This window comes from Galeopterus variegatus, unplaced genomic scaffold (genome assembly GCF_000696425.1).
Source record: "Galeopterus variegatus unplaced genomic scaffold, G_variegatus-3.0.2 Scaffold4721, whole genome shotgun sequence".
Classification (NCBI taxonomy): Eukaryota; Metazoa; Chordata; class Mammalia; order Dermoptera; family Cynocephalidae; genus Galeopterus; species Galeopterus variegatus.
Window position 1 is genome coordinate 103,823 of NW_007730832.1, and position 27,347 is coordinate 131,169.

General features: G+C 37.6%; 1 protein-coding gene across 1 annotated transcript in view; it reads left to right on the forward strand.

Annotated features, from left to right (window-relative positions):
• The window catches only part of ASH1L (ash1 (absent, small, or homeotic)-like (Drosophila)), a gene marked incomplete at its 5' end in the record, with an annotated part of 126,394 nt that overhangs the window by 84,546 nt on the left and 14,501 nt on the right, over positions 1-27,347 (forward strand). Inside the window, 9 exons of the mRNA XM_008588220.1 lie at positions 8,432-8,505; positions 10,242-10,287; positions 10,402-10,510; positions 17,241-17,447; positions 17,575-17,721; positions 22,877-22,985; positions 23,473-23,637; positions 23,808-23,902; positions 25,864-26,021. Of these exons, the coding sequence (XP_008586442.1) occupies positions 8,432-8,505; positions 10,242-10,287; positions 10,402-10,510; positions 17,241-17,447; positions 17,575-17,721; positions 22,877-22,985; positions 23,473-23,637; positions 23,808-23,902; positions 25,864-26,021 (1,110 nt within the window). The remainder of the gene's footprint in view (positions 1-8,431; positions 8,506-10,241; positions 10,288-10,401; positions 10,511-17,240; positions 17,448-17,574; positions 17,722-22,876; positions 22,986-23,472; positions 23,638-23,807; positions 23,903-25,863; positions 26,022-27,347) is intronic.

Here is a 27,347-nt window from a genome sequence, read left to right on the forward strand (position 1 = left end):
AAAAAAAAAAAAAAAAAAAAAAAAAAAAAAAAAAAAAAAAAAAAAAAAAAAAAAAAAAAAGAAGGGGCAAACAGAAAACAAATAGCAAGGGGCCGGCCCATGGCTCACTCGGGAGAGTGCGGTGCTGATAACACCAGGGCCACGGGTTCGGATCCCATATAGGGATGGCCGGTTTGCTCACTGGCTGAGCGTGGTGCTGACAACACCAAGTCAAGGGTTAAGATCCCCTTACCGGTCATCTTTTAGGAAAAAAAAAAAAAAGAAAGAAAGAAAACAAATAGCAAAATAGAAAACCTGTATCAAACCATATCAATAACTAGTTAAATATAAATAGATTAAATGCCACTATTAAAAATGGCATGTGTTGTCAGACTCAATAAAAAAGCAGAATCCAAATAACCAAAAGAACCCTACTTTAAAGATAAAGGCACAGAGGTTGAAAGTAAAAGGATTGGAAGTTATACCATGCAAACAGTAAACATATGAAGCTGGAATTTGGTATATTAATAACAGATAAAGTAGATCTGAAGACAGTGTTATAACCAGATCTGAAGAAAAAACAAACTTTTTTTCTGCTGTCGCACACCACTCAGCACAACTCTGACCCCAGATTTGTGGAGGGTTTTCCATGCAGACACCAATTGGATATCCTATAATTTAACTCAATCCATGCAGACACCAATTGGATATCCTATAATTTAACTCAATTCTGACACTATCTACCTGGAGATAGTGTCAAATCTCACAAGCTGAGGGCTCAGTCCCACAAAGCTGTCCCCACTTCAGAGGCCAGTCACAAGTAGTAGGTTGTCACCTGTACGTCTGACCAACTGGCTATAAACCTGGGGATAACTTATAGAACAAAGACTTTAGGGGAAAAGATTATAGAAAAAATATTCATCATAAAGACAATGAAGAAAACTCTCAGAATGGGCCGGCCCGGTGGCGCACTGGATAGTGCGCCACTTGGGAAGCGCGGCAGCGCTCCTGCTCGAGGGTTCGGATCCCACATAGAGACCTGTTCNTGCGATCCGTTGCCGGACACGGAAAAAGACAAAAAGACAAAAAAAAAAAAAAAAAAGAAAACTCTCAGAACTAAAAAGGAATTTCCCTAATCTTACAAAAGACATCTGCAGTTAAAATGATGAAGGCAGTCACCATAATTCTTTTTAAAAAGCCAAGTTTTTCTCAGATTTTAGGATATTCTCTTGAAATAGGGAGAGGCAAAGCCATTATCCTTCTCCTTTTTATTATTGAGTACCTTCCTCCCCTTTGATTTCCTCATTTGTATGGCCACCTGATTAACAGTGGAACTTTTCTGTGGAGATTTTCCACCACTGAATTAGTCAGTTTTCTGTTGCTTATAACAGAACACCTGAAACTGGGTAATTCATTAGAAAAAAGTTTTTTTTTTTTTAAAAGATGACCAGTAAGGGGATCTTAACCCTTGACTTGGTGTTGTCAGCACCACGCTCAGCCAGTGAGCGAACCGGCCATCCCTATATGGGATCCGAACCCGGGGCCTTGGTGTTATCAGCACCACACTCTCCTGAGTGAGCCATGGGCTGGCCCAGAAAAAAGTTTTTTATTTCTTACAGTTTTGGAGGCTGGGAAGTACAAAGTCTAGGGGGCCACATCTGGTGAGGGCCTTCTTCTTGGTGGAAACTTTCTAGAGTCCCGTGGTGATGCAGGCAATCACATGGTGAGGGCTCAGCAAGAGAGCATTTTTCACATGCTTTCCTCCTCTCCTTATAAAGCCCCCAATCTATTCCCTAATAACCCATTAAACCATTGGCCCATTAATCCAATGAATGGGTTAATCCATTCATGAGGACAGAGTTCTCAGGATCACCTCCCAGAGGCTCCACCTTGCAAATAATATGAGAGTCTGATTTCCCACCCTATTAATATTGTAACAATGGGGATCAGGCCCCAACATGCTCTTGGGGGGATGTTCAAACCATAGCAACCACCAAGTCCTTTTGTTTATTTCCCCTTCATACTAGGATTGATTTTGGAAAAGAAAATCAGCATGGACTTTCCCCTTTTAGATTTCAGAGTTAACACTAAATTTCCTGTAGTCCCTTCCTTAAAATGACTTTGATCCCATTGTTGACCGAAATTAAGGCTGTCAAGGAAGAAATAATTTTGTAAAGTTTATTTGGAGCCAAATGTCAGGATCAATTCAGGAAGCACCATTCGACAGTCAGAGAAATGCTCCAAAGTTTATTACAAATAACAAAGGCTTTAGAGACAGAAAAAGCTGATAAAAGCAGAAACAAATAACAAAAATCAGACTGGTCATTTCAAAGTTACTTTTTTTTTCTTTTTCTTGGCAGCTGGCCCATACAGGGATCCAACCCTGGACCCTGGTGTTACCAGCACCATGCTTTAACAAACTGAGCTGACTAGCCAGCTGTAGGTCTCTCTTTTGTGTAAGGATTAAAGCAGAGGGAACTTCATTCCCATACCTATTGAAGATTGTCCTATTAGGAAATTGACTGTTACATCTTTCTCCTGACTTTACCAAGTTTAGTCCACAACTTCAGTGAAATGAAACATAGCAGGGGTGACTCCATTTGGATTTTTAGTCTGGTCTTTTGGGGCCTAGTACAGGAATTTAGTCCAAAACATTGGCCTCTGATAATGGTTATTTAACACTATAAATTCAATTTTATTTCATAGGGCATCAAAGAATTTCCTTGCTCCTTCCCTAGTGATCAGTGACAGGACTATCTCAAGACTCACTGCTACTACAATGATAAGAAAAACCCACAAAAGATTTTATCTCATCTGATTTTCAGATGGGTAGAAATTGGTTTTTCTTTTCCATTTTTTAAGTGGAAATTAACTAAAGAATCATTGTTTCCAAGCGACAAGCTCCTGAGTAGGTTCGCCTTGGGCATCATCTCTAGCTGAAGTTGATCTAGAAAGTCTCTTTAGGTGGGTCGCACTGCACAGGATTGAATTACAGTTGACTCTGCATATCCACAGTTTCCTTATCCAGGGATTCAACCAACCACGGATCAAAAATATTTTTATTTTTTATTTTATTTTATTTTTTTTGTCCTTTTTTGAGACTGGCCGCGCCGCGCTCAGCCAGTGAGGGCTGTGAGTGCACCGATCATTCCTATATAGGATCTGAACCCACGGAGGGAGCGCTACTGCACTCCCAGCGCCGCACTCTCCCAAGTGCGCCACGGGCTCGGCCCAAAAATATTTTTAAAAATAAAATTAAGAATAAAAATGCAACAATAAAAAATAATACAAATAATTTGGGCCGGCCTGGTGGCGCACTGCTACAGTGCGCCGCTTGGGAGTGCAGCGGCGCTCCCGCCGAGGGTTCGGATCCCACATACAGACCAGTTCCCGCTCACTGGCTGAGTGAGGGGCGGGCGCAGCACCGAGGGTTGCGATCCCGTTGCCGGTCCCGGTCCGGTACGGGCGCGACACTGAGGGTTGCGGTCCGTTGCCAGACACGAAAAAAGACAAAAAGGGAAAAAAAAAAAATAATAATAATACAAATAAAAAACAGTACAATATAACAACTATTTACATGGCATTTACTTTGTATTAGGTATAAGTAATCTAGAGACGATTTAAAGTATATGGGAGGGGCCGGCCCGGTGGCGCACTGCTACAGTGCGCCGCTTGGGAGTGTGGCCGCCGAGGGTTCGGATCCCACATACAGACCAGCCACTCACTGGCTGAGTGAGGTGCGGGCGCAACACCGAGGGTTGCGATCCTGTTGCCGGTCCCGGTCTGGTATGGGCGCGACACTGAGGGTTGCGATCCGTTGCCAGTCATGAAAAAAGACAAAAAGGAAAAAATAAATAAATAAAGTATATGGGAGGATATGCATAGGTTCTATGGTAATATTACACCATTTTATATAAGGGACTTGAGCATCCTCAGATTTTTGATGAGAGTCCTGAAACTAATCTCCCATGGATATTGAGCAACTGGTTTCAGAAATGTTCCAGGAAAGGAATGGCAGACCCAACATTTTTTTCCTAGATCTCAGTATATGGATTAGAAAGGCGGAATAATGCTGGCAAAAGCTTTGCACCACCTGTGGAGAAGTGATGCTAGGGAAAACCTCAAGATACTGGGCTGTTGGAAAATTGTGTCTGTGAGGTTAATTGGAGTAGCTATGGATGCCTTCTTCCCTAGGAAAAGAAAGAAAAAGTATTCTTTAAAAAAAAAATTCACTGTACTGGCCTGCTGCCAAAAAAAAATCAGAATTTTCCATCTACTCTTTTATTCTTTTACACTCTCTTTGGAAAAAACATGTTTTGGCAAAGAAAGGAGTTGGGGTGGCCAGTTAGCTCACTTGGTTAGAGCATGTTGCTAGTAACACCAAGGTCAAGGGTTCAGATCCCCTTACAGGTCAGCCACCAAAAAAAAAAAAGCAGTTAACCATTTTCATTAAGAGATTTGTCATATCTTCTGAAGACCAGTTTTGACTTTTTAAAAATTTACATTTACCGGGCTGGCCCGGTGGCGCACTGCTATAGTGTGCCGCTTGGGAGCGCGGCAGTGCTCCCGCCGAGGGTTCGGATCCCACATACAGACCGGTTCCCGCTCACTGGCTGAGCGAGGTGCGGGCGTAGCGCCAAGGGTTGCGATCCCGTTGCTGGTCCCGGTCCGGTACGGGCGCGACACTGAGGGTTGTGATCCGTTGCCGGACACGAAAAAGGACAAAAAGGAAAAAAAAAAAATTTACATTTACCTTTATTATGAGTCAGTGAAGGACTGGCTGGTTAACTCAGTTGGTTAGAGCATGGTGCTAATAACACCAAGGTCCAGGGTTCGATCCCTGTACCAACCAGCCACCAAAAAAAAGAATCTGTGAGTACATTGTCATTGTAAAAAGAAAAAAATATCTTTAAATAAAAAAGTGTGAATTAAAAGATGAAGCCAGGATGGCCAGGTTAGCTCAGTTGGTTAGAGCACAGCCGTATAACACCTAGCTCACAGGTTTGAATCCCTGTACCAGTCAGCTGCCAAAAAAAAATTAGTAATAATTAATAAATAAAGATGAAGCCCATCCCCAAAGATATAATAGTTTAGCATATACCCTTTCAAATTTTTCCCTACACATAGATAGCTGTTTTTTCCAACTATTTATTATGAAATGTTTTACCACACAAAAAAGTTGAAAAAATTTTTAAAATGAACACACAATATCCCACCACCTAAATTCTATCATTAACATTTTACATAATTTGATGAATCATATATGTGTCTATACATTTCTCTATACATTTGTTAATCCTTCTTAGTTTTGGATATGCTCCAAAGTAAATTTCAGACACTGATATACTTCCTTTCCCCTCAATATTTCAGCATATATACCAGAACCAAGACCTTAATATTTGTTTATAGGTTTTTCTTTTGAGGTGAATTTACCATCCGTAAAATACAGAAATCTTAAATGTACATTTGCTGAGTTTTTAAAAATGCATACAGCTGTCTAACCCAAATCATTCTTAATAACATTACCATCATTCCACAAAGCTTCCTCATGCCCCTTCCCAGTCAATCCCCACCATGTATAGGTATTTAATTTTTTTTCTTTTTAATATTCACAGAAATGAGCTTACATTATAATACTGTTCTACAATTTGAAGAACATGCTATATTTCCATATGAATACATATATACCTCATTTTGTTGCAATAGCAGCATAATATTTCATTATTTGTATGTACCAAGATTTATTTCCCCATTGAGTTGTTTTCACTTTTTTAGTATATACTTCATAGTTATACATTTACCTTTGGTTCCCTATCAACAAGTGGACTCTAGTCTTCCACCAGCTGTAACCATCTGGAATCTTATAACATTACCTTACTTCCATAAGTGCTTTCCTGCTAGAGATACCTGTAATCTGTGCATCAGTTTTGTCCAATCAATAAACTTATTACATATTACATGTTAACATAAATTTTTTTTTTTTTTTTAAAGATGACCGGTAAGGGGATCTTAACCCTTGACTTGGTGTTGTCAGCACCACGCTCAGCCAGTGAGCGAACCGGCCATCCCTATGTGGGATCCGAACCCGTGGCCTTGGTGTTATCAGCACCGCACTCTCCCGAGTGAGCCATGGGCCGGCCCCCATTAACATAAATTTTTTACCAAACAAAATTTTAGTGAGAAAAGTGACTTTATTTTGTATTTTTGCAAATCTCTTTAATGTTTAGCTTAATAGAAGACACTAGATTTTCTGATCTGTTTTTGCATTTAATCTGTTGTGATGTTATTTTGGTTTAAGTAGATGAAAAAATCTGACCTCACACAGATATGTAAAAGAGAGGCGTGTTTTAATAGCAATTTCAGATAATTGTGGATGTGCTTCTTTGATATTGTACCATAAGTATAAATGTGATAGTTCCTTCAGGTTAGTTGCAATGTGGAGTCTGAAGTCAATGAGCCTTTTTTTTTTTTTTTTGGTACTCAGTTGCATTAAAATCTATTGATCTCTTTCGGTTTGAAGAGTTTACCCATGTATGATTTTATCACTTCATGTGTTGACCATTGAAAAATACTTATTACTGAATTATGTAGCTCTTCCATTCCCTGTATGTATCCAAAAAAATTCACATTTGTTAATATCACCATTAATTTTATCAGAAAAACCTAAGTATTGGAAAACCAAGAAGCTTACAGTAGTACATACAAGTTTACCAAAATTCCAATAAATTCACATAAATCTCAAATTATATCATTAGCAACAAGTAAAGTCAATTGTGTTTGATGAAGTGACAAGTTCATGTTGCTCATTTTCAATACCCACGTCTGAATAACTGTAGTTTGTCAGTTCTTACAAGTAAAAATGGTATTCTATGAAATAAGCGACTAGATCAGCAGATCATTGAAACATTTGCATAAATTCTTCTCCTTAAGACAGCCATAGTATTTCAGTATGCAGCAGAAATCCTTTATGCATACTTCCATGTGCCACATGGAATATTACTATAATTTTTACTTATTCGTTAAGAGCATTCTTAAATGATGCTGGCCTTTTTTTTTTTTCCCCTCAGTTATGTAGTGGGGAAGAATAGAGTGACTCCTAGTACAGTTTTGTGTCACTGCCTTGATTCACGCTACAGTGCCAAGCAGTTTTACACACTACTGATTTTATACCATTAGTGCAAATGTCAGCATAATGAAAAAGGCATATGACATCTCAATAGTATTATTTATATAGTTTTAATCTCTGGATCCCCTGAAGCCAGCAGAGCACACTTTGAGCACTTCTGGTGTAGTGATGAATTATAGGACAAATAGCCAAATAACGAGGAAAAGTATAAGTCCTGCAGCAAGAAAATTAAGTATTATAGGGGTTTGAGAGGACAGAAAGATTATTAGAGTAAGGAAGTTTGAGAGGGCTTTTTAAGGTAGAATGAGGCTTTGAAATTGGCTTATTAAAAGTAGTGTTTCAATAGTTAGGAAAAATGTTAACAGATCATAAATTTTCATGGAAAAACTCTTGAGTTATTTAAATGCAGGAATTTCCCCTTTCTTAATCAACCTTAGATTATCTGTAATAATGGAGAGTTAGTACCAGATGCTCTATGGTTAATAATTTTTTTTTTTTTTGGTCCTTTTTGAGACCAGCCGCACCGCGCTCAGCCAGTGAGCGCGGTAAGCGCATCCGTCATCCCTATATAGGATCCGAACCCGTGGCGGGAGCGCTGCTGCGCTCCCAGCGCTGCACTCTCCTGACTGCGCCACCGGCTGGGCCCTATGGTTAATAATTTTAATAATTGAAAAATTCTTGGGCCGGCCCGGTGGCGCACTGCTACAGTGCGCCGCTTGGGAGCGCAGTGGCGCTCCTGCCGAAGGTTCGGATCCCACATACAGACCGGTTCCCGCTCACTGGCTGAGTGAGGTGCGGGCGCAACACCGAGGGTTGCGATCCCGTTGCCGGTCCCGGTCCGGTACGGGCGCGACACTGAGGGTTGCGATCCGTTGCCTGACACGAAAAAAAAAAGACAAAAAAAAAAAAAAAGGAAAAATTCTTAGTATTTAGTTAGCTTCATAATGACCTGTGTATTTTTGGTAGTAATTTTGATGTGTTAGTTTTTTGGTTTTGGGGGTGGGGGGGGGGGTTGGCAACTAGTCAGTACTAGGATCTGAACCCATGATTTTGGTATTATAAGGCTGCTCTCTAACCAAGTTAAACTGGCCAGCCTTGTGTTAGTTGTTTTATGTAGACTACTATTAAAAGATGTCTTTAACATACTATATATTACATGAAGTATGGTGGGAAAGAATAGCTAAAGTTAAAAATTGGTGGTAGGATAATCCATAAAATGAAGAAATCTTTATTTTTCTAGTCAATGCGTATTAGATCTTGTGGTTGTTTTAAACCCCCTCCCCTCTTTGTTATAGGTGTTGAAATTGATAGTATTTTTTGTTTCAGGGAAGTATCTAAGACAAAAGAGAATTGACTTCCAGCTTCCCTATGACATCCTCTGGCAGTGGAAACACAATCAGGTACAGAGAGCCTATTTACCAGGTTTCATTCTTAAATGATAAAGAGGGAGGGGTTGGAATGCAAGTCTTTTTCTCTACCTCTTTGTTATGTTTTCATCTTAGGAAGTATTGGGAAGTGTCCCTGTGAAGGTTAGAGACTAAGAAAAATGAATTTGCATCCATATTTAATGTGACCTATTTGCCTTCACTCATACTGCAAAATAGCAGTAAGTTCCTGCTTCCCTAGGCAACCTTTTGTTGTTACTCTGGACTTTTATTTTGGTAGCAAAGATTCTTATTCTGTAAGAATCCTATTTGATGCAGATCTCAGGAGAATTTATATGTACTGCCAGCAGCACTGAGAAATTTCAGGCTTTATTTTTGTTGGCTCCTTCCCATCAGTTTGGAATTTATTTTTCACATACAAAAGATATTCTTCTACCAAAGGAAGCAGGGAAATGTTTAACACTCTTGTACTTTTAAAAGATCTTTAAATATATCAGTAACTAAAAATAGGACGTCTCTGTTTTTCTTTCTTGCCGCCCTAATTGAAAAGTTTCCCCCAGTGATTTTTGTATTAAGTTGTAGCCCTGAGGCCTCCTATTGAGAACAACCATTAGAAAATAAAAGTAGTAATGCAAATGAGGTGAACCATCTCCTGGGTTTTGCCAAAATGCCGCCAGAGGTTAATTTTGGAAAGACAAAAGCAATTGACATTCGCCTCTGCATTCCTCTTCTCTGATGGCCCATCTTAAATTTTGAGAGTATCAATACGTTAGATATTTGCCTCAGAGTTTTTAACAGTGAAGGAGAGAGAGTGCTTTGGATATACCAACTGAAAAATGATGATGAGATTATTCCAATAGGTTTATAAATAGTCAACCTTAGTCCAAATTGCTATTTGTTTAGTACTGTCCTCTGTGGCAAAATGCTGGCAGGCTAACTACCTCTCTTTTAATGCATTCTTTTTTTTTTTTTTCCCCCTAATGCCTTCTTTGTTACAATGTGAGAGTTCCATTTTTCCTGCCTGTCCAGTCCCTTTTATTCATTAAATTAGTTGCCTTAATTAAAATTTGAGGGCTGGCCAGTTAGCTCAGTTGGTTAGAATGTTGGTGATAACACCAAGGTTCAGAGTTTAATCCCTGTACCGGCCAATCACACAGACAAAAATATTTGACATGTCTACTCCCATAATTTCCAGACTGCAAAGCCAGGGTACTTATCTTTTTAATTTCATATACCTACCCAGACCATCTAAACAGGCCCTATGTACATTTTACTTACTTTTGATAGAGGAAAATATAATCTTAATTTGTCCCAATGAATGGTTTTGGTGCTCAGTGTAATTTTCATGTAAGTCTATCCAACAACATGCTGAAGAAACATATAATTCAAAATATATTTCAATAAACTTTTTTCTTTTTTTTTTTTTTTTTTGGCAGTTGGCCCATACAGGGATCTGAACCCTTGACTTTGGTATTATAACACCCCACTCTAACCAACTGAGCTAACTGGTCAGCCGTCTATAAACAATGTAATGCTTTCTCTGTTGAATCTTATTCTCTCTCACCTTTTATTTAGGAGTAAAAAGTGATCACACCAACAGTTTCCCTGAAATGTATCCAACCCAGAAAGTCTTGTAAATATTTCCATCTGAGCAGAGCACCTGGATAATTTCCTGTATTTTTAGTGATTGATGCCACTGTCAGGCATTTAAAGTTAAATGCTATATCATGATTTTTCTTTTTTTCTTCTAGCTATACAAAAAGCCAGATGTCCCACTATATAAAAAAATCCGTTCAAGTGAGTAACTTGGAAACTGTTTTTCCTGCCTCTATACCACTGATGTTCTTCTTACCCTGGAACTTGAAAAATTAGCCTATATGTTCACAAACTATTCTTTGCTCTCTTCTCAAGATGTCTATGTTGATGTCAAACCCCTTTCTGGTTACGAAGCTACCACCTGTAACTGTAAGAAGCCAGATGATGATACCAGGAGAGGCTGTGTGGAAGACTGCCTCAATAGGTACTGTATGTACTAAACCGATTCCTCTAAAGCATAGGCAGGTATTAAAATATATGCAACACTTCCTTTGGAAGGAAAAATTATATAGGCTCTTTCGTTTCCCCTCAAGAAGTTGCACAAAGGTATATAAAACCTAACTGATGGGGCCGGCCCCGTGGTGCACTTGGGAGAGTGCAGCGCTGGGAGCGCAGCGACGCTCCCGCCACGGGTTTGGATCCTATATAGGAATGGCCGGTGTGCTCACTGGCTGAGTGCAGTGCGGGTGACACCACACCAAGGGTTGCAATCCCCTTACCAGTCACGAAAAAGACCAAAAAAAAAAAAAACCTAACTGATGGGCTGAATAGAGTAACAGAAAAAGAATGAGTTGGGGGTTTTGGGGGGGTTTTCTTGTTTTGGGGTGGGGGGCATGGCTGGCCGGTAAGAGGATCTGAACACTTGACCTTGGTGCATGCTCTAACCAACTGAGCTAATCTGCCAGCCTTTTTTTTTTTTTTTTTTTTGGTAAAAGAGTGAGATTTAGAGTCTTATGTACCTGCGTTTAAATCCTTTTACTACTTACTAGACTTAGGGAAAGTTATTTAAGCCCTGAGATAAAAATAATACCTTCTTTATGGGGGGTATCTGGGGATATGAGACAATGTTCATTAGGTATTAAGCATAGTCCTGGCACCTTCTTAGCTCTCAATATATGGTAGACATAATGAGGGAGTAGAGTAGGACAGTGGCAGTGAGAGTGAAGAGGAAGGTCATGATATATCTTACAGGAAAACTGTGTTAATAAACCATTGGCCTATAAGGGGACATGCACATGTCAGTTGAGTCAATGATGCTAATGAGAGATGGTTAATGCTACCATGAAAGTTAGAAAGTGTGGGATCTCACTGATTTGGAGATTAGAATTATGATTTTGATTTGGGACCATATAGATTGAATAACATAGAGATTTCAGAATTGAAATGTTTAGTAGAAACGAAGTGAAGATAGAATTTGTAGGTTTTAGTAACATAGTCAAATTTACAGCAAAAAAGAACCAGTGAACTTCACAATAATACTGTCTATTCTAGATAGATGTCCTGTCCAAAGACAACTAGCTTCCCCAGTCTCTAGTCAGCTGTCCTGCGGTATGGTGTTTTAATACCTTCTGCTTCAGCATGCCTATTGGGAAATTCTACCTTACTTACATCATATAAACTCACATCTTATCATTACATACATATATACATACATACATACATACAGTTTCACATAGTGGTAATAGCTGGTAGTACAGACAGTGTTTTGTGCAGTGATTTTTTTACTCTTAAAGAGAGTAAAAAAAGAGTTTTTTATCTTAAAAAGATATTTTATCTTTTTATTTATTTATTTATTTTTTAGAAACTGGCCAGTACAGGGATCCAAACCCTTGACCTTGGTGTTACCTTGGTGAGCTAACCTGCCAGCCCCTCAGAGATATTTTAAATATACACTTTTATGTATCAGTGTGACCTGCAAGCTCATCATTTTTAAGAGCTGTGTCATGGTCCATGGTCCATCAGGTTGATATGCCATAATTTGCCATTCTTCTGTTGTTAGTCATTAAGTTATTCCAATGTTTTGCTATTAAAAATGACATTACTGTGCAACTTTTTGTGTAGATTTCTTTTTTTCCTAACCCTTAGAGTATATTCTGACAGGAATTACCTGTACAAATATATGAACATCTCTATATATCTTATTTTATGCTATCAGATATTCTATAAAATATTCAGTTAATTAGTGTGGTATCATTACAAATATGTAAATATACATATTTCCCCTTAGTTCTATCTGCTGTACATATTCACATCCCAATTTATTTTGGGTGCTTTAGTATTTTATTTATATTTATTATTCCAGTATTTAGAAGTTTATGTCCTTAAAGTTGTTTAAATGTGTGTTTTTTAGATGCCAACATTACCATGTTTTTTCACATAGTATTATTGTCTGTGAAATTACCATAATGTAGATACAGCCTCATTGGTTAGTTCCTCTCTCTCTGACAATAGTCCCAAGAGGTAGGTGACATTTTTACATTTTCTAGATGAAGGAACCTAAAATTTGGACAATAAATTGCTCCATGTTATACAACACTTAAGTGACGGAGAATTTGATCCCTCATCTGTTTGATCCAAAAGTCATGTTCTAGGCTGGCTGGTTAGCTTAGTTGTTTAGAGGGTTGGAGCAAGGTGTTGTAACACCAAGGTCAAGGGTTCAGATTCTCATATTGGCCAGCCACCAAAAAAAAACCCCCAAAAACAAAAGCAATGTTCTTTCCACTGTCCTGCACTGCTAATTGTTATAAGCAGTTAGAGTTTTTTTAATCACTTGAAATTTGGATATTTACCTTACAAACTACATTATTTCATTTCTGATAGTATGGGTATATCACATTTATCTTTGACATTGTGTTGCCTTTCTTCAAAAAGAAAAACATCCCCCTAAGTCAGAAAGAAAAACAAACCCTCAGATACATGCTTCCAACTCTGTCATGGGAACATGATTACTACATAGTCATACATCTAATGAATGTGATAAATCCATAAATACCTAAGAAAAAATAAAATATATTGTTTAATGGATGCCTACTTATATAATTAAAAGTAACCCACATAAAGATTCAGTTAAATGGGCTGGCATGTTGCTCAGTTGGTTAGAGTGTGATGTTGATAACACCAAGGTCCCAGGTTCGATCCCTGTACCGACCAGTCAGAAGAAAAGATTCAGCTACCTAAAATGTAGGGTAACTTTGTCTTCTCTGTCATTTTATTCAAGATTCTGTAAATATTTTGGTGGGGGTGAGGGCTGTGCACAGTGAGCAAAAGGATCTACAGGATCTGCTTCACATCTGTGTAAGACTCCTGTAGAATTGTACTTACTTGCAAGTGGCCCAAGAAACATTTGATTCAGGACCATTTTAAAAAACAGATAATAAGTTTTTATAATTAGTTCACATAACTATTTTTAAAACTTGTCCTTAAGTTTCAAAAGTTAAACTTTTATTTATTTATTTGTTTTTTGTCCTTTTTGAGACCGGCTGCACCGCGCTCAGCCCGTGAGCTATATAGGATCCGAACCCGCGGCGGGAGCACTGCTGCGCTGCCAGCACTGCACTTTCCCGAGTGCGCCACGGGCTCGGCCCACAAAAGTTAAACTTTTTTTTTTTTTTTTTTGTCTTTTTCCGTTTCCGGCAATGGATTGCAACCCTCAGTGTTGCCCCCGTACCAGGCCGGGGACCGGCAACGGGATTGCAACCCTCCTCTGTATGTGGGATCCGAACCCTCGGACGGGAGCGCCGCTGCGCTTCCCAAGTGGCGCAGTGTGCCACCGGGCCGGCCCATAAACTTTTAACATTATGTCTCAGCATTCATTGTTCCTTTCCATGTAAACACCAGACTTAAAACTGTGAACTAATTTTCTCTATAACTTTGAGCAAGTATTACCTATAGATATACAAAATACATTTGCAGATTAGTTAAGATTTTATAAACAGGACTTAGGATAATGTTAAAAGTGACATACTTATTTAATTGTAAGAAAAGATATAATAGCTTCTTTTTTTTTAGTGCAGGGATCCAAACCCTTGATGTTGGTGTTATAACACTGTGCTCCAACTAAGCTAGCCGGCCAGCCCTTATAGTAGCTTCTTATTGAAGCAACTGTCCCCATATTCAATTTTAAGTAACAATAAATAGGTATTTTTCTCTTTTTTTCAGTTATTTTCACCTATATGTACCCTTTGTACCATTTTGGGAGTTTGGAGAGGAGGGAGATATAATATAGAGAGACTGTGGCCTTAAAATCCTCCTTCCCTTAAATTTTTTGATCAATTAAATTTTATTGTTAGAGGAGAAGAAACTTACCCTTTTATGATTTTAAATATCCACTCTGAAAAATATAGAAAAATAGAAAGGTTTTTTTGTTTTTTGTTTTGCAACTTGCCAGTAATTATTTTTTTATTCTTAAAAATTCAACGCCCAAAAAATCAAAAGAAGAAAAAAAGTGAAATAATATAATTTTAACTCCCCTTCACTGCCATTTTTAATTTGTTTAGTTTCTTTTTGTTTTTTACTGTGTGTCTGTGTGTGCACAATTTGTGTGTGCATGTAACTTCTGTTCCTCCTATTGGAATGGATACAAAATAAAGTTCCCGGGCCAGCCTGTGGCTCACTTGGGAGAGGGTGATGCTGATAACACCAAGGCCATGGGTTCGGATCCCATACAGGGATGGCCGGTTAGCTCACTGGGTGATCATGGTGCTGACAACACCAAGTCAAGAGTTAAGATCCCCTAACCAGTCATCTTTTTAAAAATAAAAATAAGGTTCCCTTTCTCAAATTTCAAACCTCAACTGAGTCCTCAACTACTCTAATTGGGAGGAAATCCAGTCTTTCTCCTTGGGCCTCTCTCTTCCAAACAATTTCTAGGAATTAGCAACATTGTTAATACATTCTACAAATCTTCCCTTGGTGTGTTGTCATTTCTGTATACCATCCATATCAAGCCCATTGCTTCTCCAGAGCAAAATCTTGTAATTCATTTCAAGTTGCTTTTTATCCCTGTACCCATTTGACTACACAGTGGATAAAGCCTACTCTTCAGCTCTCCACGACGGCAGACATGGTATATAACAAAACAATACTTCAGAGAACATAAAAGTATATTGCCTTGTAAGACTTATAATGTCACTAGTAGTGATCACTGTCAGAGTTTACAGGCCCTAAACTAAACCTCAGAGTTCCTGTCTAACTCCCTATTAGGTCCTGTCTAGGCTCTTTTGTGAAGGAGTGTAGTTCACTTCCACTTGTCCACCAATGAGAATCTCTAATATCCTTCATCTTTTGCTCCAGAAGAGCCATAGGTCCTCAAATTCTTGATCCCAAAAAGTGAGAAACATCATCTGCCCTGCCTCCAAGGCTTACTAGTTCATAGTTTGAACACATCTTTCATATGAAAGCTCCACCTCTATTCACAGCAAATGGTCTGACCTTCGAAGCTAGTTAAGTCAATCAAACTAATACATTTCCCAATGACTGTTTTTTTAACCTTAATCTCACCACGTAAGAGACAGAGCTCTCCAGCCTAGATATATATTTTTGTTTGTTTATTTATTTATTTATTTATTTATTTGGCAGCTGGCCAGTACAGGGACTTGAACCCTTGACCTTGGTGTTATAACACCACACTTGAACCAATTGACCTGAACAGCCATCCCTATCCTGGTTAAATATCAGGATAATGGAATATATTTCAATGCCTTCAACTCTAGAAATCACAAAATTTCAGCAACCTCTGAATGATTCCCTGGCAGGAATTTTTTAAAATTTAAGTCTCTCCTTATCTTGGCATTCTTATATTATGCTTTAGGGGTTTTTTTAAACTCCCTAAAATTTGTTGTTGTGTGTGTTATATGAGTTATTATGAAAATATGGATGGAGTATTATGAGTGGGGACTTACAGCTGATACTATGAGAATGAATGAGCTCTCTAAAGAAAAGGAATGTATGGGCCGGCCCAGTGGCGCACTGCTACAGTGCGCCGCTTGGGAGCGCGGCGGCGCTCCCGCCGAGGGTTCGGATCCCACATACAGACCGGCCGCTCACTGGCTGAGCGAGGTGCGGGCGCGACACCGAGGGTTGCGATCCCGTTGCCGGTCCCGGTCTGGTACGGGCGCGACACTGAGGGTTGCGATCCGTTGCCGGTCATGAAAAAAGACAAAATGGAAAAAAAAAAAAAAAAAAGAAAAGGAATGTACCATGCAACGCAGAGAGGAAAAAAGTATCCCTCTCCAAAAAAACAGGAACTGTTATCTGCAAGGTGGGAAATTCAGTATCAAAAAGATCAGGAAAGCTAAAAAAAAGGAGGACATTTTCAGGAGGGGTATTCAACAGTATTCCTATAACAAAGAAATCAGCAAAAGAAAGAATAGAGTAAAATGTGGTTGAATTTGGCAGTAAGACAGTGTCTCCTTTACAACTGAAGCCGATTCTCTTAAATAGAAGAATAATCCAATGGATACTTTCTCTGCTTACTGCTCATTTATATGATTTGACACTGTGTGCTGTTTGTCCTTTAGAATAAGGATGATATTTTTGTGAAGAATAAATCAGATGACTCGGGCCGAGCCCGTGGCGCACTTGGGAGAGTGCAGCGCTGGGAGTGCAGCGGTGCTCCTGCTGCGGGTTCGGATCCTATATAGGGATGGCCGGTGCGCTCACTGGCTGAGTGCGGTGCGGCTGGTCTCAAAAAAGGAAAAAAAAAAAAAAAAAAACACAAAAAAAATAAATCAGATGACTCTGAAATACTTTAAAGTGTAAACTGGTATATAATTCCTTTACAGGATTTTAAAGTTACGATTATAACATATTTTACCACAACTTTTTTTTAAGTCTATAAATGGCCATGAGCTGCTTCAAAATAAGAATGCAATGTAATCATCAAATTATTTATTCTTCTCTGGGTCAAAGTTCATTTATTCTTAGCACAGATAAATATGATCATGTTTATCCAGGATTCTGAGTGGGAAGTATTCAGTGTTTGCAACCTGACTTGGAAATTCTGATTATATATTAGTCTTAGTGATTTGTCTACTTTTGTTAAAATAAAAATTTATTTCATGTATTCATTTTTTAAATTTTTTATAAAATAAAAAATGGGTGCATTAAGGCAAGTATTATGTAAATTGATGTACAATTATTCCCTTTCTTTCCAGAATGATCTTTGCTGAGTGTTCCCCCAACACTTGCCCATGTGGTGAGCAATGCTGTAACCAGAGGATACAGAGGCATGAGTGGGTGCAATGTCTAGAACGATTTCGAGCTGAGGAAAAAGGCTGGGGAATCAGAACCAAAGAACCCCTAAAAGCTGGGCAGTTCATCATTGAATACCTAGGAGAGGTTGTCAGTGAACAGGAGTTCAGGTATGGTGTAAATGATGATACTCTGGTTAAAAGGCAAAGGTACAAGATTAGAATGGAAGATGGAAGATTTGGAATTTACTTTCAACTTAATCATTAACTGACTTTCAATCATTTCTCTCCACTTTAGAAACAGGATGATTGAACAGTATCATAATCACAGTGACCACTACTGCCTGAACCTGGACAGCGGGATGGTGATTGACAGTTACCGTATGGGAAATGAAGCCCGATTCATCAACCACAGCTGTGACCCAAATTGTGAAATGCAGAAATGGTAAGGAAGCAGGAGAAGGTGAGCCAAGAATCAAGCAGAAGAGAAGGCAGTGAGGGCAGCCAGAGATTGATCTTTCCACGGGATCAGTCAGCTGACACAAAGCAACTCAGGCACCTCCCCATTATACCAGATTCTCCAAGTGGAGTAAGCTCCTCCTGTCTCTTCACTTCATCCTAACTACTCACTCCCAAAAAAATAGCAATGATGATGATGATACTTAATATTTACTGAGTGCTTACCGTGTGCTAGGCACTGTGTTACATGGGTTGTGTCAGTTTGTTCAGCCAATCTATATTCCATCTTTATTACTGCCCAGTGGATGTATCACAAAGAGAAATAAAAATAAGTGAAATATGAGATCTCTTCCCTTAAGGAGGTTAGAACCTAATTGAGAAGGAAAACATTGCATCTAAGAAACAATTTTAAAAAGAACATGAGGAAAGTATGAACAATTCTTTTCTGTACGTTTTTTTAAAAATCGAGGTATAATTCACATACAGAGAAATGCACAAGTTTTTTTTTTTTTTTTTTGGCGGCTGGCTGGTATGGGGATCTTGACCTTGGTGTTATCAACACCATGCTCTCCCAATCCACTGGCCAGCCCTAGAAATACACAGATTTTAAGTGTACATTTCCATCAGTTTTTACAAATGTGTATACCCATGTAACCCACACCCTTATGAAAATATAGGACATTTCCATCATTTCAGAAAGTTCCCTTCTGCCTCTTCACAGTTGATCTCCCCACCTCCCAAGGCAAGCACTGATCTGATTTCTATCACCACAGATTAGTTTTGCCTATTCTAGAATCTCATGTGTATGTATTCTTTTGTGTCTGGTTTCTTTCATTTAGCACAATGTTTTTGTAATTCATCCATGTTGTTGCGAACATTAGGGGTTTGTTGCTTTTTATTGTGGACTAATATTCCTTTGTATGAATTCACCAGTTTTTTATCCATTTTCCTGAACAACTTTATATTTGATAAGTTAAATGAAATGAACAGATTCTTTGAAAAATACAGCTTACCAAAAATGACACAAGAAGAAATAGAAAATCTGAATGTCTACCAAAAAAATTGAGTCTATAATTAAAACATACCAATACTTACCAATCTAATATAAACTCTTCAGTTTTATAAGGCTAGCATAGCCTTCATCCAAAACTTAACCAGGATGTTAAAAGAAAGAAAAAATACAGGCCAATATCTCCCATGAACGTAGACACAAAAATCTTAAATAAAATACCAGCAAATAAAATCTAGGAATATTTAAAAAGGTTAATACATCGTGACCATGTGGGATTTATTACAGGAATGGTAGGTTTAACATTCAAATTTAAAGGTGATTTATTACCATATTAACAAAATAAAGGCAAGAAACCATAAATCATCTCAAGAGGCAGAAAAAGCAAACTGTCATTTGTAGATGACATGATATACACATGGAAATAAAAATCTACCTACTACTATAAATAAGTGAATTTAGCAAGATTAATAGCAAATAGTTTATAAAAATCAATGTGTTTGAGGGCCGGCCCGTGGCTCACTCGGTAGAGTGCAGTGCTGATAACACCAAGGCCCAGGGTTCGGATCCTATATAGGGATGGCCGGTTTGCTCACTGGCTGAGCGTGATGCTGACAACACCAAGCCAAGGGTTGAGATCCCCTTACCGGTCATCTTCTTTAAAAAAAAAAAAAAAAAAAAAAATCAATGTGTTTGAGTGTATTTCAATATATTAGCAACAACCAAGTAGAAAGTGGAATTTAAAATTAGACATTACTAAAGGCCAAGGATTCAGATCTCCAAACCTGCCAGCTGCCAAAAATAAATAAATAAAATTAGACATTATTATTTGCAATAGTTTCATAAAAGATAAGTCCTTAGGAACAAATCTTTTCTTTTTTTTTTTTTAAAAGATGACCAGTAAGGGGATCTTAACCCTTGATTGGTGATGTCAGCACCACACTCAGCCAGTGAGCGAACCGGCCATCCCTATATGGGATCCGAACCCGGGGCCTTGGTATTATCAGCACCACACTCTCCCGAGTGAGCCACGGGCCGGCCCCTTAGGAACAAATCTAATGAAAATTTGTAGTGCCTCTGTACACAGACCCAAACATTATTGGAAGGAAGTGAAGATCACCTATTATGGGTTTTTTTTTTCTCTTGTCATATGACCTAAATTAATGGAGAAATATGCCACATTTAGGGGGTTGGAAGTCTCAATATTTAAAATCTCAATATTTGGGGGATATCTAGTCTTAACCAAGTTAAATTCAGCTCTATACATTCAAATCTAATCAAAATTCAGTTTTTATGGAAATTGTCAAGATGATTCCTATATTATATATAAATCATGTATGATTTTATACATGGAAATGCAAAGGACCTAAAAAGATAATCTTGAAGAACAATTATTTAAGGATTTACACTACCAAATTTGAAGACCTACTACAAAAGAATATTAATTAAAACGGTAAGGATTTGCTTGGGATAGATTAATAGGTGAAAGGAAAGAATCCAGGCAAAGATCCATAAATGTACTGTCACCTGATTTATAACAAAGCCTATACTGTAAATCAGTGGTATAAGGATGGATTTTTAACAAATTGTTTTGAGTCAGATGCTCTTATCTTAGTGCACACACAAAAATTAATCTAAGATGTATCATAGACCTAAATATCATAATTGAAACTGTCAAGTGTCTAGAAGGAAACATGGGATAATATTTTCTTTGACTTAGGATAGGTAAAGATATCTCAAAAAGGAAATAAATAGCACTGACCATAAAATTTTAAATTTGGCAATATTAAGAATTTCTTTTCATCAAAAGATATCTTTTAAGTGCCACCTAGTAGAACCAAGTCAAAGGTTCAGATCCCTGTACAGGCCAGCCACAAAAAAAAAAAAGATATCATTCAGAGAGTGTAGGGCAAGCTATATGTACACTGGGGAGGATATATTTGCAATATGTTTATCTGACAAAGGAATTTACTTTTATCCATAATGTACAAATCAATAAGAGAAAGACAATCCAATTTTTAAAATAGGTACTTCAAAAAGAATATGAAAGTGGTCAATAAACATACTTTGAAAAGTGCTTAATATCATTAGCTGTTAAGAGAAATATTAAGCCAAATTGAAAAACCAGCACATATCTTCCACAATATCTAAAATTAAAGACTGACAATACATTGTGTTGGCAAGGGTGTAGAGCATCATGAATGCTCTTAGATTGCTGCTAGTGGAATGGTAAATTAGTATAACCATTTTCAAAAATGTTTGACAGTTAAAAAAAACCCATTTGATAGTACCTACCGAAGTTAAACATATCCAGTAACCCCACTTGTAAGTACCTTCCCAACAGAAATGAATGTTTATGTTCAAAGGATATGTATGAGAATGTCAACAAGGTATTTTTTTAGTAATAGCTAATAACTGCAACAATCCCAAATGTTTATCAACAATAGAATAGGTCTATTTCTATAATGGAATACTACACAGCAGTGTAAAGATACAAACTGATACATGCAATGCTATGTAATGTTGAGTAAAAGAAGCTGGGCATAAAAGTATATCTACTCCAGGTTTTATTCTGTGTGATTCCATTTATTTGTAGTTCAAAACGGGCAAAACTAATCCACAGTTACAGAGGTCAGGATAGTGGCAATCTTTTGTGAGGAGGGTACTGACACAGATTGGAAGTTATACAGGTACAGAGATATATAAAATTTTGGCAAGCTGTACATTTAAGATTTCTATATTCTACTTTATATAAGTTATACCAAAAACACATTTTTTAAAAAACAAGACAGTATATAATCAAATTTTAAATGTTACAAAATATTGTGATTAGGCAAGTTGCCTAATAAAAATATAAATTGTTATAGTATAGATCAGGAGTCAGCAAACTTTTTGGGAGTTGCCATGCACCAATAAAACTTTATTTAGAAAGACAGGGGTGGGGAGGGGGGTTGGCCTGTAGGTCATAGTTTGCCAATCCCTGGAATAAACTAAAAATGCTTTCTGAATTCAGAAAAAAGAATAGCAAACACTGAAGATTTTAGATGTTTAGAGAACGTTTACATATAATGTGTTAGTATCCAAGCTAACCCATGTCGTGTTCCATACTGGCATGGAGGCAGGAAGGAAGAGAAGCTATGGAGTCAAACAGCTTGGGTTTTAATCCCCTGTGTTTGAAAGGCTACTTAATTGCTATATGACCATGAACAAACTCTTAAGCCATAAATGCTTCATATGTAAAATGGAGATCATAATACCTATTTCATAGGGTTGTTTTGAGAATTTATAAGATAATCTGTTATTAGTATGGCATAGTAGCTAAGATTTTGCAGGCACACTCACTGCCTTGATTTGAAACTTGATTTCCCAAGTTATTAACTGTAACTTTGGACAAGGTACTTAGCCTCTCTGTACCTGTTTTCTCATTTGTAATGTGGACATTATAATACTACCTAATAATAGTACCTACTTTTATATAGTTAGTAGGAGGATTAAATAAGTTAATACAACAAAATAACAAGCACTCAATAAATGTTAGCTATGAAAATAATTATTATTATATAAAAAATCTAGAACACTACATAATAGATAATTAATAACTTACATGTAATAAAATAGGAGAGGCACTCAGATGATAAAGATGGAGATGAGTAGGAACAAGAAGATTTTTATAAGTAAGCCATAAGAAGTAATTTTAATTTATTTAATAGGTAAACTAAATCCATATTTTAGAGGGACTTCAAATACCACGCAGGAAAAGTTAAGACCACTATTCTAATTGACAGCATATAAAGCATGTTTTCAGGAAAATTGATTTATTATTATTAGTCTGGCAGTATTATACAGACTGAGTAGAATAGAAGAGAGATTAAAAGTGGAGAGATTGGCCAGGAAACTCTTGTAGTAACACCAACATACATTCCTAAAAATCCAGAAACAGGATTTTAGTCAGAATAAAGGGGAAATAACAAATGCAGGAAAATATTTTGTAGAAAAAAATTATTAGAATTCTTGAGTAATTGGATACAGAAGGAAAGCAACTCTGAAATCAGTGATTATGCCATTTTTTCTAGTTTTCAGTCATGGTATTAAGAATCCCAGCTTTGAACTCTGTTCTTTTCCCTCTTTATAGGTCTGTTAATGGAGTATACCGAATTGGACTATATGCTCTTAAAGATATGCCAGCTGGGACAGAACTTACTTATGACTACAACTTTCATTCCTTCAATGTTGAAAAACAGGTAAGAATAACAAATCCAAGAAGGAGGTTGGACTGTCTCATTTACAATGCCATATAGCATGGACTATCAGGAAACATGATTGACTTGGAGCTACTGAGAAATACATGGGAGAAGATGGTTTTTTACTCTTAACTCCACCTATCTGGGATACATAGGTCATGTTTATTGTTTCAGAACTCTGAAAAAAGAGATTGCACTGTCATTTTTAGTCTCTAGTCAGTTCTTAACTTTCTTAACTTTCCTGGGGAAGAAGTTTTCTTCAAGTTTAATCTTTCCACTCAAGTGGAAACCTATTTCTATTTATTATACTCTCAATTAGTTATTTTCCTCTATATGCAAATTCCTCAGTTCATATCTAAGTTGGGTATCCAGATGCTCGGGCATCTCTTTGAATTTGTAAATGAGACTCTCGTTGAATTTGTAAATTTGTAAATTCTCATTGAATTTGTAAATGAGAATTTGTAAATTACTCTTTTTCCTTTCAAAGCAACTTTGTAAGTGTGGCTTTGAGAAATGTCGAGGAATCATTGGAGGCAAGAGTCAACGCATGAATGGACTCACCAGCAGCAAAAGCAGCCAGCCTTTGTCCACACATAAAAAGTCTGGACGATCAAAAGAGAAGAGAAAGTCTAAGCACAAGCTGAAGAAAAGGGTGAATAATGATCTCCTGCCTCTCCCCAAAAACTGCTTATGAAATGCTTAAAGGCAATCACTGGAATAAGGGAATTACCAGAGGGTGGCATCTTAAGAGAGGTTTTAATATTCTTGGAGGTGATTTCTGATTTTCTTTTTCTTCTGTAATCTGATCCATCTGTTTTTCAGAGAGGCCATCTCTCTGAGGAACCCAATGAAAACATCAACACCCCAACAAGATTGACTCCCCAATTACAGATGAAGCCAATGTCCAATCGAGAGAGGTAAAAAGAGTTATTTTTAAATTATGTGATTTGCTTGTAAGTTTAAAAAATTACTAAACTTCTGTATAGTTGATCCATTTTCTTTCATACAGGAGGTCTTAACCCAAGGATTCAGGGGACCTGTGAACTTGGATGGAAGAAAATAATTATGTCTTTATCTTCCCTAATTTCTAACTGAAGGAAACTTAACGTTGCCCTCAAATATGATTGTAGGCAAAATGTGTGTGTGTGTGTGTGTGTGTGTGTGTGTGTGTGTGTGTAGAGAGAGAGAGAGAGAATTAGCATTTTCCATGGCTTTGTCATTAGTATTCAGATATTCTTGTATCATGTTAACAGGTATAATATCTTGAAATATCATTTATGTTCATCTCTACCTTGAAATTACTATGGTTGTTAAGCTAGATCTTGTCATGCATTAAGAATTAATGTGTATTTCTGTGTAACAATTTTTATTTTATTTTACTTTATTTTATTTTTGGTGGCTGGCCTATATCTCAAACTTTGATGTTGGTGTTAGCACCATGCTCTACCAACTGAACTAACTGGCCAGCCTGCCATATCGCAGTTTTGGTGGTTTTGGATTTGTTTTGTGTTTTGAAACCTGTATTTCAGTATATTTGGTTTTCTTTTAGTCCAGTGTATTAAAAATTACTTTCAGATCCCTGTACCAGCCAGCTGCCAAAAAAAAAAAAAAAGATTACTTAAAATTTTTAGTTAATTTTATAGTGTATTTGTTTGGCAGCTGGCTGGTAAAGGGATCTGAACCTGTGACCTTGGTATTATGAGGTTGCACTCTAACCAACTGAGCTAACCAACCACCCCTTTTAATTAATTTTAAAATAAAATCATTCTTCAGAGAAGAATGCCCAGACTGCCAGAGGAATCAATGACACAGAAAGGATTAACAATCCATGCTTTGTTGACATATTAACATAGCAATAAAAAGGATCTTTAGTGGTCATTTCTGCTATTTTCTATATTTGTGCCTGTCAGAAGTAAGCAAAGTGAATATGTCCTATTTTTCAAATTGTCTCGGAACATATTCTACAACCTCCCATACTACACATTCCAATATCTTTAAAAGCTTATCCTCATTTATAACTCTTCTACAATTTTAGCCCCTTTCATCCTATTTCACTTTGAGTCATAGAAATTTTAGGTTTCAGAAAAACTTGGAAATGATTTAATCCAGTGGTTCCCTACTTGGCTGCAACATTAGCATGGGGAGATTTTAAAAACTTGCAAGGCTGGAATTAAACCTCAGACCACTTAAACCAGAATTTCCGGAAGCGGAACCCAGCCATCAGTAGTTTATAAAGATCCCTAGATGATTCCAATATGCGGACAAAATCAAGAACTATCAAATTAGTTTAATGTCCATTTAGTGAGGCCCATAGTTTGAGACTTATCCAAGGTCATATCTATTTATATATGTACTAGTGTGAAAATCAAATAATAGAATCAAAAGTGTGTGGGATCCAGTCAAGATATGCATAACTCATTTAAGTTTAGAGATCCATGTAGAGGCAGTGCTCCTAACATAGTTTGCCCACAGCCTATTCATCTTACATATCTTTGACTTTATTATCTACCAGTCCCATTCTCCTTGTTAGAACTGATCCTAAGCCCCTACTTCATCTTGGCAACTCCCTTTCGAATTTGTACAAATACTCCATAAATCTGCCCTCTGGCTTGGGTGCTTCACTTGCCAAAATTTTTGCAGCCTTTAATTGGTATTTGCCAGATTTTTGTAAATAATATAGGGAAATGTTTTATGTTATGTGAAAAAAATCAAGTTGTAAAATAATGTTTTGACCATATAATTATCTTTATAACAGCTTACTTCTCTTGTAAGTATTTACTTATGTCATCTAACAGTGGCTTACATACAGTAGACATGTAATAAATGTTTATTGAATTTTTTAGTGAATAGTGGAACTTCCCTTTTTCCTTCCTTGCAGGAACTTTGTATTAAAGCATCATGTGTTCTTGGTCCGAAACTGGGAGAAGATTCATCAGAAACAGGAGGAAGTAAAGCACACCAGTGATAACATTCACTCAGCATCATTATATACCCGATGGAATGGCATCTGCCGAGATGATGGGAATATCAAGTCTGGTAAGGCATGGGAAACATTCCTATTTCATAAGATTGTTCCAAAAGTGATTATTTTAGTTACTTTCAAACTAACATTCTATTCAGAAATTCCTTTTACTCTGGACAAAAAAAAAAGTTAGAATTTAAACTTGCAAGCATCAATCAGTAATAATCTATCCATCCCAGCTCTTATACTTTCCTGTCTCTACTCTAGAGAATAGGAAGAACCCCCTTTCACCAGCCTCCCAAACATCACCTAAAGTCTGAAAGAGTCACTAGGCATAAGACAGATAGTGGGCCCTCTGTATTCCTTCCTACCTGGAAAATAACTTGCAGACAGAATAAATAGTGCTGACAGATGCTCTGTGGAGAGAAAAATGTCATCACTAGCAATTTGAAGACATTTTCCCCCACATGCAGACACTGTCCTCTGGCTTGAGGGCACTATACACACAAAACATCAGATTTCCTTTTTCTGACCTTCATGAGTGAATAATGTAACAGCACTCCCGAGTTCAGATATTATCCAGAAAAGACTGAAAGCAGAGGAACTGGTATGTGCAAGCATCCTTCTAACTGAAAATAAGGTGTTCCAAAAATCATGGTTTTTTTTAATTCTTTCCTTCTTCCCCTCAGAAGATAGAAACATTCTGCATGGTGAATGAGGGAATATGTTGAATGGTAACTAGACAGATTAAGAAATTTGCCCAAAATCTTATATCCTTTCAATGATTTGACTGTCGTAAATTCTTTGAACTTATATTTCAACTACAAATCTCCTGATAGGGCTGGCCGGTCAGCTCATTTGGAAGAGTGTGGCACTGGTAACACCAAAGGTCACGGGTTTGGATCCCCATACCAGCCAGCTCCCCACCACCACCACCACCAAAAAAAAAACTTCTGATAATGACAGTAATCATTTACTGAGTACTTATATGTCAGGCACATATAAGTAGTCACCAAAACACATTTTAAGCTAAACATATTAAAAGCATCATCTTGTTTAATCTGCATAATTTCCTCATGAGGGAATTACTACCACTTTTTCTATTTTACATTTAAAAGGTGAGACATAGGGGCCGGCCCGGTGGCGCACTGGATAGTGTGCCGCTTGGGAAGCGCGGCGGCGCTCCTGCCCGAGGGTTCGGATCCCACATACAGACCGGTTCCCACTCACTGGCTGAGCGAGGCGCGGGAGCAACACCGAGGGTTGCAATCCCGTTGCCGGTCCCAGTCCGGTACGGGGGCGACACTGAGGGTTGCGATCCATTGCCAGACACGGAAAAAGACAAAAAATAAATAAATAAATAAATAAAATAAAATAAAAGGTGAGACATAGGATAAGTA